At 36.7% G+C, this 13,252-nt stretch overlaps 1 protein-coding gene across 1 annotated transcript in view; it reads left to right on the forward strand.

The window, feature by feature from the left end:
• The window catches only part of LOC140145208 (low-density lipoprotein receptor-related protein 2-like), a 75,468-nt gene that overhangs the window by 15,339 nt on the left and 46,877 nt on the right, over positions 1–13,252 (forward strand). Inside the window, exon 2 of the mRNA XM_072166983.1 lies at positions 10,548–10,760. Within this exon, the coding sequence (XP_072023084.1) occupies positions 10,548–10,760 (213 nt within the window). The remainder of the gene's footprint in view (positions 1–10,547; positions 10,761–13,252) is intronic.

Genomic DNA, 13,252 nt, shown 5'->3' on the forward strand with positions numbered 1-13,252 from the left:
TTACGACTCTGACAGTGTGAGGTGAAGCCTCATGATCTTAAATGAGCTTAACACCTGGGATAGATGCATTCTGTAACTGCCCGCATCAAATTTTGAAACATTTTGAAACGTTTTTAAATCATGTTTGTATGCTCTTGGAAACTGTCTTCTAAATCTTCTCTGCACTTCTCCATAGCTTCGTGTCAACCAGTAATTCTTCACTATGAAAGCACGCTGAAGTGTTGAATACTGTGGAGCCATTTCAATAACTCTTACCAGGTCTAACCTACACTGTCTACAGTCCATCACCATTCTGCCACACCATCTACTTGTAATCTCAATGCATCTTATACTACAATTTAATTTAACACCCTACAAAGTGTTAATACACACATTTCTTTAAGGCGTGGGGTATACTTGAAGTACAGGTATCTGAAGAGGGGAAGCAACGAATTACCCCCAAATCACAGCAGCAGGTAGTGACTGGGCCGCCGAGTGTGAATATGTATTTATTTTGGAAGGTTTGTGTTTGTTCTAAATTTTGGGGTGTTTTTACAACATTTAACATTTTTGGTGATATTTCAAAAAGCGACATGCCAAAGACAAATCTTTGGGCACATACTTTGTTATTGTTAATGCAGTTCGTTTCCGCATACCTTTGTTACCATTCGCTTTGGTGATTTACTAATATTATATATTTTGTGACTGCAATTTGGCGTTTTAATACATTTTAAGTTTACCAAGAAATTAAGAAAAATATCTGGTTATGGTCGTTTCAGAATTTCATTCTGATCTTCGGATCATTCTGATCAACAGAATGCAGATTGGCTCACGATCGATGTCGTATTCCTCTATGTGGGTCCCTTGATGATAAAATTACTTTGAATTCCTTGTAACACTAACAACATACAAATTTTCGTCTGGAAACAGGGTTTCAGTTTTATTATGGCACAGCTGTAGTCTTCGGCGCCGTATCAAATCTCCAAACAAATAGTTTAAGGGTCATATCATAATTTATTATAATTTAATTGTATTTTAGGTGCATCATCAAAGAAATTGTTTATCATACATAAAAACTTGTCCTATTTTTCATAGTTTAGGCATCTGGCAACACTGCAAGTTAAAGTTTCGAAACATAGATAATAGTTGTCCATGGTGATAATGTGACTCAACATACAATTAATTACATCACATGTACTAAATTCGGGGCAAATTGGAAAAAAAAATATGAAAATAGGGTGCGCACGGTAAACCAAAAATGGTATTGAAAACACAGGGTGCACAGGATAAACCAGAATTGTACCTTTTCTAATTTTTGGCATCTGGCAACACTGTATGATGAACTTTCTTGTTTCCAAACATTCAAAACAGGTGAAAATTATGATAAAATGATTTATAATAATAGACTGTGATTTGACTGGATTGACTAGATTCATACATGAAAACTTGACCTATTTGGTCTATTTTGCGTAATTTAGCTTTCATAATTTTGGGCATCTGGCAACACCGCATTAAAATTAAACTTCATTTATTGTTTCCAAACATTCAGAATCGTTGACCATGATGATAAAGTGACTCTATGATACAACTCATTACATCACATGTGCTAAATCTAGGGCAAATTGCAGCAAATGTTCCTTTTATGAGAATTTTGAATTTTTACAAAATGTATGTTTTTCTGGCAACACATTCCTTAGAGAAATAAATTTCCCCAAGCAGTTCTTATTAGATATGTTGGGGGCAAGGTATGTTCTACCAATAACCATATCGACAAAATCCTAGGTGAGCGCGAAAGTTAATTTTTCGTATCGCCAAAATTGGTAAAAAATGGCATTTTTCAAATTTGAAAAACTTGCAGTGTTGCCAGGCCCGAAATCGATATTTAGAAAACAAATCTCTAAACACAACTTCGTTTGTAGATAGAACAAGGATAAGGCTTTTTTATGATATAATTTATTTTTAAATACCAACTTGTATATTAAGGCAACAAGGCGTCCTTTTAAGGGAAATTTTCACTTTTTTTAGCTCCAAAATAGGCGAAAATGGTAAAAACTCAATCGGGCCGTTGCCATGGCAACGGACTTCAGCTGAATTTTTGAAATGCATTTTTGTAACCTCCAACCAAAGTCCTTTCACCTCATCAAGAAAAATGTTTTTGACCGTGGCCAACCCTACTAAGTAAATATCTGATATTGCACTTAAAAGATAAATAAATATTTCACATTCTGCTGTAAAAATTAGATACATGTGCATGTCAATGATTTTATCATGGTAAATACTGTACTCTTAGTCACTTCAGACATAAAAGACAAACAAATATTGCGCACTTATACATGTTATAGGTAAAGGCCCGGTCACACTATGATGGACGATAACCAACGAAAGGTGACGAACGTGAAAATCACAAAATGTTGACGGCAAAGCGACGACAAAAAGAGGAAAAACAAGATTCGCCGACGAGTGGAAACGACCTTCAGCGCCAACACGACGGTAAGGGACGAAAGGCTGTGGCAGGAAACGGAGACTAGCGACCAAAACCGGACGTTGTCTGGGCGGCGAGTGACGATGTCTCGATGGAGCCCGACAACAAGCAACGAGGTCAGACGGCTGGCAGCGGATTTGCTTGCGGCAATGAACGGCAGCTGACGGTGGATTGGCAGCGATGATGACGTGACTCAGCGGCCGACATCAACATCTTCTCAGCGTTCTGGTTATCCACTCAAAAATATCAATATCAATAATCAAAAATATTAACCTCAATATCAATAAAATAACCAAAAATATTAGCATCAATATCAACAATAATCAAAAATATTAAAATCAATATTAATAATAATCCAAACTATTAATATTTATATCAATAATAATAAAAAAATTGACATAAATATCAATAATAATCAAAAATATTACACATATCAATAATAACAATAAAAAATAATATAAATATCAATAATAATCAAAAATAGTAAAATCAATATCAATAATAATCTAAACTATTAATATCTATATCAATAATAATCAGAAATAATTATTAACATCAATATCAATTATTATCAATATTAATAATAATAAAAAATATTACACATATCAATAATAATCAAAAAAATTAATATAAATATCAATAATAATCAAAAATATTAACATCAACATATAAATAATGATCACAAATATTATCATCAATATCAAAAATAATAAAATATCAATATCAATAATAATCAAAATATCAATAACAATAATAATCAAAATATTAACATCAATATCAATAACAATAAAAATATTAATATTTTTATTATTGATATTTCTTTTATATGAAATTCAAAATTGCATTGTGCCGGACAGTCTATTGAAATCGAACTGACGTCAAAAAATGTAAAACAATGGCACAAAACGTTTTAAATCGTGGACCATCGTTTAAAAATCGTAACCCATCGCAGACCACCGTTTCAATGCCACAGGTACTCGCAAACGACCCGCCATCAACAGTCGACATCCGTCACCCTCCGGACAAAGATTGTTACAATTTCTTTAATGCCCGGTCACACTATGACGGACGATAACCAACGAAAGGTGACGAACGTGAAAATCACAAAATGTTGACGGCAAAGCGACGACAAAATGAGGAAAAACAAGATTCGCTGACGAGTGGGAACGACCTTCAGCGACAACACGACGGCAAGGGACGAAAGGCTGCTGCAGGAAACGGAGACTAGCGACCAAAACCGGACGTTGGGCGGCGAGTGACGATGTTTCGACGGAGCCTGACAACAAGCAACGAGGTCAGACGGCTGGCAGCGGATTTGCTTGCGGCAAGGAACGGCAGCTGACGGTGGTTTGCGGCGATGATGATGAGGGCACGGTGGCGAAGCGGTACATGCTCTACCTCGCAATCGGAGTGTTGCGAGTACGAGCCTCGGCGGTGCCATCGTGTTGTGCACTTGGGCAAGGTGCTCTACCTCACTTGCCTCTCTCTACCCAGGGGTGAAATAGGGAGCTGTTAGGAATATTGTACATTAAGCGCCGCCCAAAGGTATGAGCATGCCTTAGGCATTGTATGGCAGCTGACATGTTCTAATGACAGTGGAATAAATGTTAAGCGCTTTGATACATGTGAAAGGTGCTGTATAAATATCAACATTTATTTATTTTATTTTATGACGTGACTCAGCGACCGACATCAAAGCTGATGCGGGTTGTATAGTCCACTTTGGTTTTCCCACTCTTCACAACGTTCAGGTCATCCACTCAAAAATATCAATATCAATAATAATCAAAAAATTAATATTAACATCAATATCAACAATAATGAAAAATATTAAAATCAATATCAATAACAATCGAAACTATTAATATCTATATCAATAATAATCAACAATTTTAACATCAATATCAATAATAATCAAAAATATTACACATATCAATAATAATTAAAAAAAATTAACATAAATATCACTAATAGATCCTGTGTCATATACTGGGGTACCCAAAAAGGTGGTTTTGTTACATTTTGATGTGTAGCTTGGATTTCAAAACACTGTCTCTTGAGTATTCCTTCACTTAGAAGATTCAATCAGGTCTTAAATTGAGGCTAATTTATTCTATATTACTCATGTTTTTAACCTGTTTTAAAATAATTTTTAATATTTTCTTATGACGTTTGGCATGAAATGTGCCAAGGGTGGTTGAGGATTAGGAGGAGGAGGATTAGGAGGAGGGATTCGTATCGTAAATTTGATCTAAAACCCCCCGCCCCATTAAAAATTTGAATTTAGTAAAAAATGTCTAAATGAACTCCCAGACATCTATACCAAGTAAATAAATACAGAAGGTCGTTTAGAAGACTAATTCTTGCTCAGAATGATTGTAAATGTGGAAATAAGAGGTGGGGTTAAATCCCACCTACTCTGTGATTGTTTTTGCCCGCACTCTCTCATTTTTTAACCGATTTCCATAAAAACGGTGTCAAAATGCCCCAGGGGGTGTACTCAGTACAAATGACCATACGGGGACGTGCCGCAAATACGGGTAGCATTTTCAGCCTTTTGGTATATCAATGACCCCTTTTTCAAAGCCTATTTTGGTATATGAATGGGTCCTTTTTCAAATTTTTCTCAATTTTTTCGGAAAATAGCCCAATTGTTCATTAATCTAGCCAAAATTGTCAAAATTTTGGGAAAATTTGTAAAAACTAAGACAATTTGGGTTAAATTTGGTCAAAAATTTTGACTTTTGGTATATCTATGGGTCCAAATTTCTTGAAAAATTGGTATATTTATGGGTCCACTTTCAAATTCTCAGCGGCACGTCCCTACCAAAACCAAACTTGAGTACCCCCCCGGGCAAAATGCTCAGTAGGATGAACCACTTCAAATGAGACGTGTAGGTAAAATGTTTCAAACATTTCATTTTTTTACTACGTAACACAAAGGTACCCCCAAGTTCTGACACAGGACCAATAATCAAAAATAGTAAAATCAATATCAATAATAATCAAAACTATTCTTATCAATAACAATCAAAAATATTAACATATATAGCAATTATTATAATCAAAGATATTAATATCAAAATATCAATAATAATAAAAAAATATATAAATATCAATAATAATCAAAATATCAAAATCAATATCAATAATAATCCAAACTATTATATCAATATCAATAATAATCAAATATATTAACATCAATATATCAATAATGTTCAAAAATATTATTATCAATACCAATAATAATCAAAATATTAATATCAGTATCAATAATAATCAAAAATATTAGCATCAATATCAATAATAATAACATATCAATATCAATAATAATCAAAAATATTATATAGAATTGCAGATTCATACGTAGTGGTAATAAAATGATCAGGTTGGTCTCTAGCCGTTTCCAAGAAATACATCAGAGCCATCAACATCGGCTGACGACGAGGAAGTTCCTCGAAAGCGCTCCCGGTAAGCGAAAATAAACAAGTAGTGTTGAAGTTTAATTTAATTTACTTTCAAAAATATTATAGTTTTGATTATTATTGATATTTCTTTCTATATGAACTTCAAAGCCATACTAACTTACTTAATACCAAATGATATATATAAATAGAGAGGAAAGATAGTCACAAACCAGTTTGCACCACACTAGAATTTACCTGACAACACTGGAAGAGTAGGGTGTTGTCCGTGTGGGGATGCGCCGTCACCTTCAGACTGGGGATCTGTATCCTGTACCCCAGAATGAAATCACTAATTGAGTCGTGATTATCCCAAGGATCAGGCGCCTCTAGCCCTAGCAAGTAGGATGAAGCCTAGTATCCCAGACAAACCATGAATGGAACAATAACTTGCAACTAACCAAGCCAACTAGGTTGGCTTACCTATCCTAGCAAAGTGGTTTGTGAAAAGAAGAACAAATAAAATTAGCTTGAGTAAAGTGTCAGAAAGGAGAGAAGAGGGGAAATTGAACTAGGGAGGTAGAGGAAGCTCACATCCTCACTCTGGTAAAGAACAAGCCCTCACCTGGGAGCACCCAATGGGGAAACCCAATGGGGAAATCCAACACCAGAAACAGCACGTTAAACACTGATTCTTTGCAACCGGGATTACAGGTGGTTGCAGGTGTTGGCAAAGGTAATTTTCAGCTCCCCGACACTGCGGCAGCGTCTCCCTTTGCATTTGAAAAATGCAGAGAGCAGCAAAAACCCCTTTACCTGGCATTCATTGATTTGACTAAAGCGTTTGATCTTGTTAGCAGGGACGGTCTATTCAAGATGCTTCCTCTGATTGGCTGTCCACCTAAACTACTCAGCATAATTCGTTCTTTCCATGATGGGATGATGAGTACTGTTCAGTTCGATGGCTCAATGTCTGAAGAATTTGGTGTCAAAAGTGGAGTAAAACAAGGCTGTGTACTCGCACCAACACTGTTTGGTATTTTCTTTGCACTGCTACTCAAGCACGCCTTCAAGTCGACCACAGAGGGAGTGTACCTTTACTCACGATCTGATGGTAAACTCTTTAACATTGCACGCCTGAAGGCCAAGACCAAGATAAGGGAAGTGCTGATTAGAGACATGGTATTCGCTGATGATGATGCGATAGCTGCCCACTCTGAAGTTGAGCTACAGAAACTGATGGATCATTTAGCATCAGCTTGCGACCTCTTCAGCCTAACCATAAGTCTGAAGAAGACTCAAGTCATGGGACAGGGCACTATAGCTCCACCATCAATCCACATCAGTGATCAGCAACTTGAGGTAGTTCACCAATTCACCTATATAGGCTCTACTGCCACAGACAATCTATCTCTGGACGCTGAGCTCAACAAAAGGATCGGCAAGGCGGCCTCTACTCTGTCCAGGTTATCTAAGAAAGTATGGGAGAACAAGCAGCTCACCAATACAACAAAGATGGCGGTCTTCAAGGCATGTGTAATCAGCACGCTCCTCTATGGTAGTGAATCATGGACAACCTACTCTCCACAAGAACGGAAGCTTCAAGTATTTCACCTGAGATGTCTACGCCGCATTCTTGGAATCTCCTGGAAAGACAAGGTCACAAACAATGAAGTCATGTCTAAGGCGGGTATCCCATCAATGTATACACTACTACGTCAACGTCGCCTTCGATGGCTAGGACATGTCAGTCGAATGGAAGATGGTCGCATTCCCAAGGATCTCCTCTACGGAGAGCTATCTTCAGGACACAGAAGAAAGGGTCGACCGCTACTTAGACTATGCCATAGTCGATTTTGGATAAATAAAAATACGTTATTAATCATGATGAACGCATTCAGTTGAACTCGAAATTATACTGATATTTATTACATCAAAATACTAGTATAAAATGGTTATGAAAAAGTTTATATAATTATATTTGTGACAGTAAAAGTAAAGTATACGTAGGCTTATATTATTGACTGCAACATATCATAATGGCATAACTATAATGGCACCTCAATACTGAACAATTCTAATTTTAGAATCTGCCAGTTTATTACGAGTTAAAATTCGACTATGGACTTTCACTTTTAAGCAGAACTTTACCCAGGGACTTCGTTCTCTAAAACACACTGTCAATCATACTTGTTTATCAATCAAATCTAACCACAAGACTAAGCATGGTGGTACAATACGTGCTCGATGCGTACGTTCATCCACCAACTTTCGCGCCAGCACAAAAGCTCCGCATTCCATGTGTACCATGTATAGTTAATGGTAATGGTACGTGTCGGGAGGATTTAAACAATAACAAGATCTGGGTGACCAATCACAAGCCAGATTCATTTAAAGATGCATTACATCATGACCAATTTTAGTTAGGCCAGAAATTGGCCTAACTCTCCATAGATAATAATAATAATAATAAACAGACACTTAATATAGCGCATTATTACGAAGAGCCTCAATGCGCTTTACAACAAAATATACAAGCATAAACAACATTAAAAGAACCAACACGCCTAAGAATACAGTCAGAAGGAGAGCAAAACAAGGCCAAAGGCTGAAACTCAAACATGATGGTTTTACAAAAGCAGGCAAGCAATAAAAGTAAATTACAGTTATAGAACCACAAAATATAGGCAAGCAATATAATGATATAATATGAAAGTAAGCTACAAATATATCAAAGCAAATATAAACATAAAAATATTTCAATTACAAATGGCAAGTAATAAAAAGAGAGTATGGATGACCAGCATCCACGCCCTCGGCAAAAAAGAACATGTCAAACAACATAGAGTCCCATGTTAAAAATGTTAACCGCAATCCAAAGTCAGTAGTCCACTTGGGAAGCTAACATACAGAGGGAGTACGGTGACTGGAAAGATGATCAGTTGTGAAAATCTATCAATTGTGCACAAATTAATTAAATCGGAGTTTTAAGCTTAAATGCAATATCCAGAGTATGCACAATCATGACAATGAGCAAGTGGACTACGGAGTAGTCTAACCGCTACTCCGCTTCAAGGATGTCTGTAAGCGTGACTTGAAAGCACTTGACATGGACTGGGTCACCTGGGAATCTGCTGCTAGTGACAGAAAAGCTTGGAGGCAACATCTCTCTGACGGCCTGAAAAGGGGAGAAGACGTTATCCAGAAAGCTGCTGATGAAAAACGAGCAAGGCGCAAAGCCAGTCAGTGTGAAAAATTCAAACCAACCCTACCAGATGCATCAGTCTTCAGATGCCAGGTCTGCAACAAAATCTGCAAGTCTCGCATTAGTCTATTCAGCCACACAAGACGATGCTTTCCAACTACCTCAGATGGCGCTACTCCATAGTCTGCGAAGACTGACGGATGCCAACGAGGTGATGAACTTCAAAATTGCATCGTGTCGGACAGTCTTTTGAAATCGAACTGACGTCAAAAAATGTCAAAAATCGCACAAAAAGTTTAAAATCGTGGACCATCGTTTAAAAATCGTAACCCATCGCAGACCACCGTTTCCATGGCGCACGTAGTCGCAAAACGACCCGCCATCAACTACTTCTTTTGCCGTCATAAAATTTTCAACATGTTGAAAATTTGCCGACGAACGCGACGAATAATTTCGGCCGTCTGCGGTCGTTAACGGATTCGTCAGCGACAACTAACGGCAACACACGATGAGTGGCGGTAAATTTAAAATTGCAAAGCCGTTCACCCCTATTCGTCACAGTGTGACCGGGCCTTTAATGAACGCGTATTACTTGTTGGGAGAGATATTAGACAAAATAGTGCACGCGCGCTAATGTTGATGCGTCTAATGCATGCGCCCCGAAAGGGGGAGTGCATTAGACGCATTAACATCATCTATCATGGATTTACATGCACAGCTCTCTTCCCTAGTAAAAATGGCACAATTGTGATTTTACCCTTTCGTTGTTAAATAAACATATCTCGAAATTGGAACAAGCAAATTGAACAGAACAAACGGCATTTGAGAGCTAAGACTGCGCCTGTGACGTTGATGTAAGCATCATGTCACAACAGTATTTTATAATTGCCAAAGAGGACGCTTTTCACTTGCACAATCAGTCTTTACAACAAATTAATTGTTGCGACATCAAATGACGCATTTTAACACTGAAAATAATATTGTGGTTGTTTCATTTGTCCAACTTTTACTCCATGCTAAAATATTTGTTAACATAAAGCATCCAATATATTGAATACCCTACAACTGTTGGTTTTCAAAGCAGATCCTAATAAAGAATGGTGTATAGTAGCATAGACATGCAGAGTAAACGGAATCATTCGCTACTTGCAGTTCCGCCATTATGCACTATGTGCGGGGAGAGCCTCGAACTGGCAGCATACATGAAAGGAAGAATTATGTAACCTTACACAGAACGTTATGACTAGTTCAATTCCCATTCATGTATGCTGCCAGTTCGAGGCTCTCCCGCACATAGTGCATAATGGCGGAACCGTGCAAGTAGCGAATAGCAATGAAAGGAACACAAAAACAAAAAATGGTGTTTGTGTGTCCAAGAAAAGCTAGGATATTTATAACACATCTCAAACACTTTAGAGCATACATGTATAATGTATTCATGACTTAACAATGAATTAATTGCTTTTCATTATTTCAGTTTTTGTGGGATGCAGTGCTGGTGTATACGTAGCGGAGTCTGATCCGAATGTGGATCAACTCCACTTTACCCAAATCCTTGGATTGAATCCTCGGGGCATTACCCACGACCCCATGAATGGTATGCTCTACATTATACAGTCCTCGACTAGGATCCTGAAAGCAAATCAGGACGGTTCAGGCGTGGCAACTGTCCTAGATCTAACAGGAGAATGTGAGTATAATCAATATCCATTATTTTATTGTCATCTTATTGGAGAATATTATTTTATCATTAAACCCTGTATTATTATTATTATTATTATTATTATTATTATTATTATTATTATTATTATTATTATTATTATTATTATTATTATTATTATGATTATGATTATGATGATTATTATTATTATTATTATTGTTATTATAATTATTTGCTATCATTAAAGGAGTATTTTGTGATCCTAGCATCCTCTTTTTATGACATTTTTCAGTAGATATCCACAAAAATGCTTACTCCCAAATTACTCCCAAAATTTCAGTTGAATCCGATTTTGCATTTGCGAGTTATGCATGATTGTGTGTATTACAGTGCTCCATAGACAATATGTGTTGTAATTTCGTGCTGGTGTACCAGAACGTAATTCAAATTTCACGATATTTTCCTAAACGAATTAATCTGCAAGAATTTTTTGTACATAAACATTATGTAGCCAAATGGTATAGTGGTATAAAATGTTGGGATGATGCTGTGAATTACGAAATGCCCTTTTAACAATTAAAGCGAGTATAATCGATATCTCATATTTTCGTATCTTCGTGGAGAATATTTACCATGTTGATAATTTATTATTATTATCTTCCTCTCTGTATGATCATGTCAATGGCAGGAATGCAAAAACTCTTGCCAAGATTAAATTCAGATAAAAAAAAGTCTGATGCTCATGTGATTGTAGTTGTTTTTTAACTTTTTTGGATTTGTTTAATGAATATAAAAAAGTTGATGACATTGTATGAGAGATATTAAAGGGGAGAGGGATGACGTGTAAAGATACGTGGTATGGGTATGTTTAATTTAAATGCTGCACACTTCACCTCTCGCGTTTTCATCCCTGTACACATTCAACCCGGACACTGTCACCCGTGCATACCATACTTTCAACCCTGCACAATTTCACCCCCTAAATTAAGACACTATTATATGTTCACAACGTGACAAATGATGAGATTACTAAACCCGTAGTTTTTATAGTCTCAGATAGTATCAAGACCTAAACAATGTTGTCAATATGACTTTTACTATGAAGGTATTGATTAGATCACCTTATTGAGGCCCAGGCTTTTATCGACTGGCTCCAAACAAAGAATTTGAACCGGTGTCCTTCACCGTAAATATGGCGCAGTGCAGTCCATTCAATCAAATGTTGTCATCAACGTATTTGATCGTAGTGCATTTGTTATGTGTGTGAGACGAACTGTCGCAATCATGCTTTTGTTGAATGATTTGAGTAATCCGCCATATTTACGGTATGATATGTCACATGCACAACCTCTATTGGTCAACTCTTCATCCTCAACTCATCATTATACCAATATGATGCCACCAGTGAGCAATAGAAGCACATTTATTAATGTTAAGCACCAATTCTCGTTCATCGCTAGCATGAATTGTTTTTTGGGTTTGCTTTATACTCTTCATTGCATTGGATATATTTCAATTATTTTGTTGAAAATCCACAGTGTCAATTTCCTTGCCTACATCAGTTGTAGTTTTCTCCTTGTTCTTATTTATTCAATAGCTCTCATTAAATCGAACCAGAGAATGTTTAATTTTAAGTTATTATACCTATGACCATGATGACTTTATTTTGAATCTGTATTGTCCAAGGTAGCATGTTTTATTATCTCCATATGTTAACATGGTTACTAATAATAATAAGGAAAAAACATCTTTTGAAATGAAATTGTTTTTCAAAACCCGATTTGTTGGAATTTTTATCATGTTTACACATGTCCCAACTATACCTGTTTAGGATCAGCCAAATGTTTATATGACAACCGAGAAACAATTTTTATCAATTAATGTTGTAATAACAACATGAAATCCACCATAGAGACTTTCTGTCTGCATGTGTAGGTAGGGGTATATGTGCTATTTTGGTTAAAGTTTCATAAAATTGATGCCCTTCCAAAAGTATCACTACTACTGAACTCAAACTTGGTATCAACGATCACTGCATTAACAACTTGAGCTTTCCCCCCTGGAATATAAAATATTGGAATGACCTCCCATGTGACGTTTTGGATGCATCTACTTTACCCTTTAAGACATGACTCATTCAACATTTTACTGCAACAAACAAACCAGCCTCAAATCTACTTGCTACCCACCAATCAGTGATCAGTCTAACGGTCAAAGTGAGGTCTGATTAATTTGAGTATAAAAAGATCCAGATCCTAAGGTGAGGGACTTGCGGTTATGGTAGGCCGCAACCGCCACAACGTGGAGCTGCTGCGCTTAGCTTACTCATATTGCTAAATCAGACTTCTATTTTCTCATTCATGCACTGCACAACGCTCCACGACTTCCTCGTGAACCCTGGCTAAGATCTAGTTCACAGAATCAAATTTCACTCACACTGGTCTGGCACATGCACTCACTACGAAGGGGTGGCATGTAGGTCTATAATGTGTATTTTGGTCTCACTAATAAGGAAGTGAGGT

The sequence above is a fragment of the Amphiura filiformis genome, chromosome 2 (assembly GCF_039555335.1).
Source record: "Amphiura filiformis chromosome 2, Afil_fr2py, whole genome shotgun sequence".
In the NCBI taxonomy this organism is placed as follows: Eukaryota; Metazoa; Echinodermata; class Ophiuroidea; order Amphilepidida; family Amphiuridae; genus Amphiura; species Amphiura filiformis.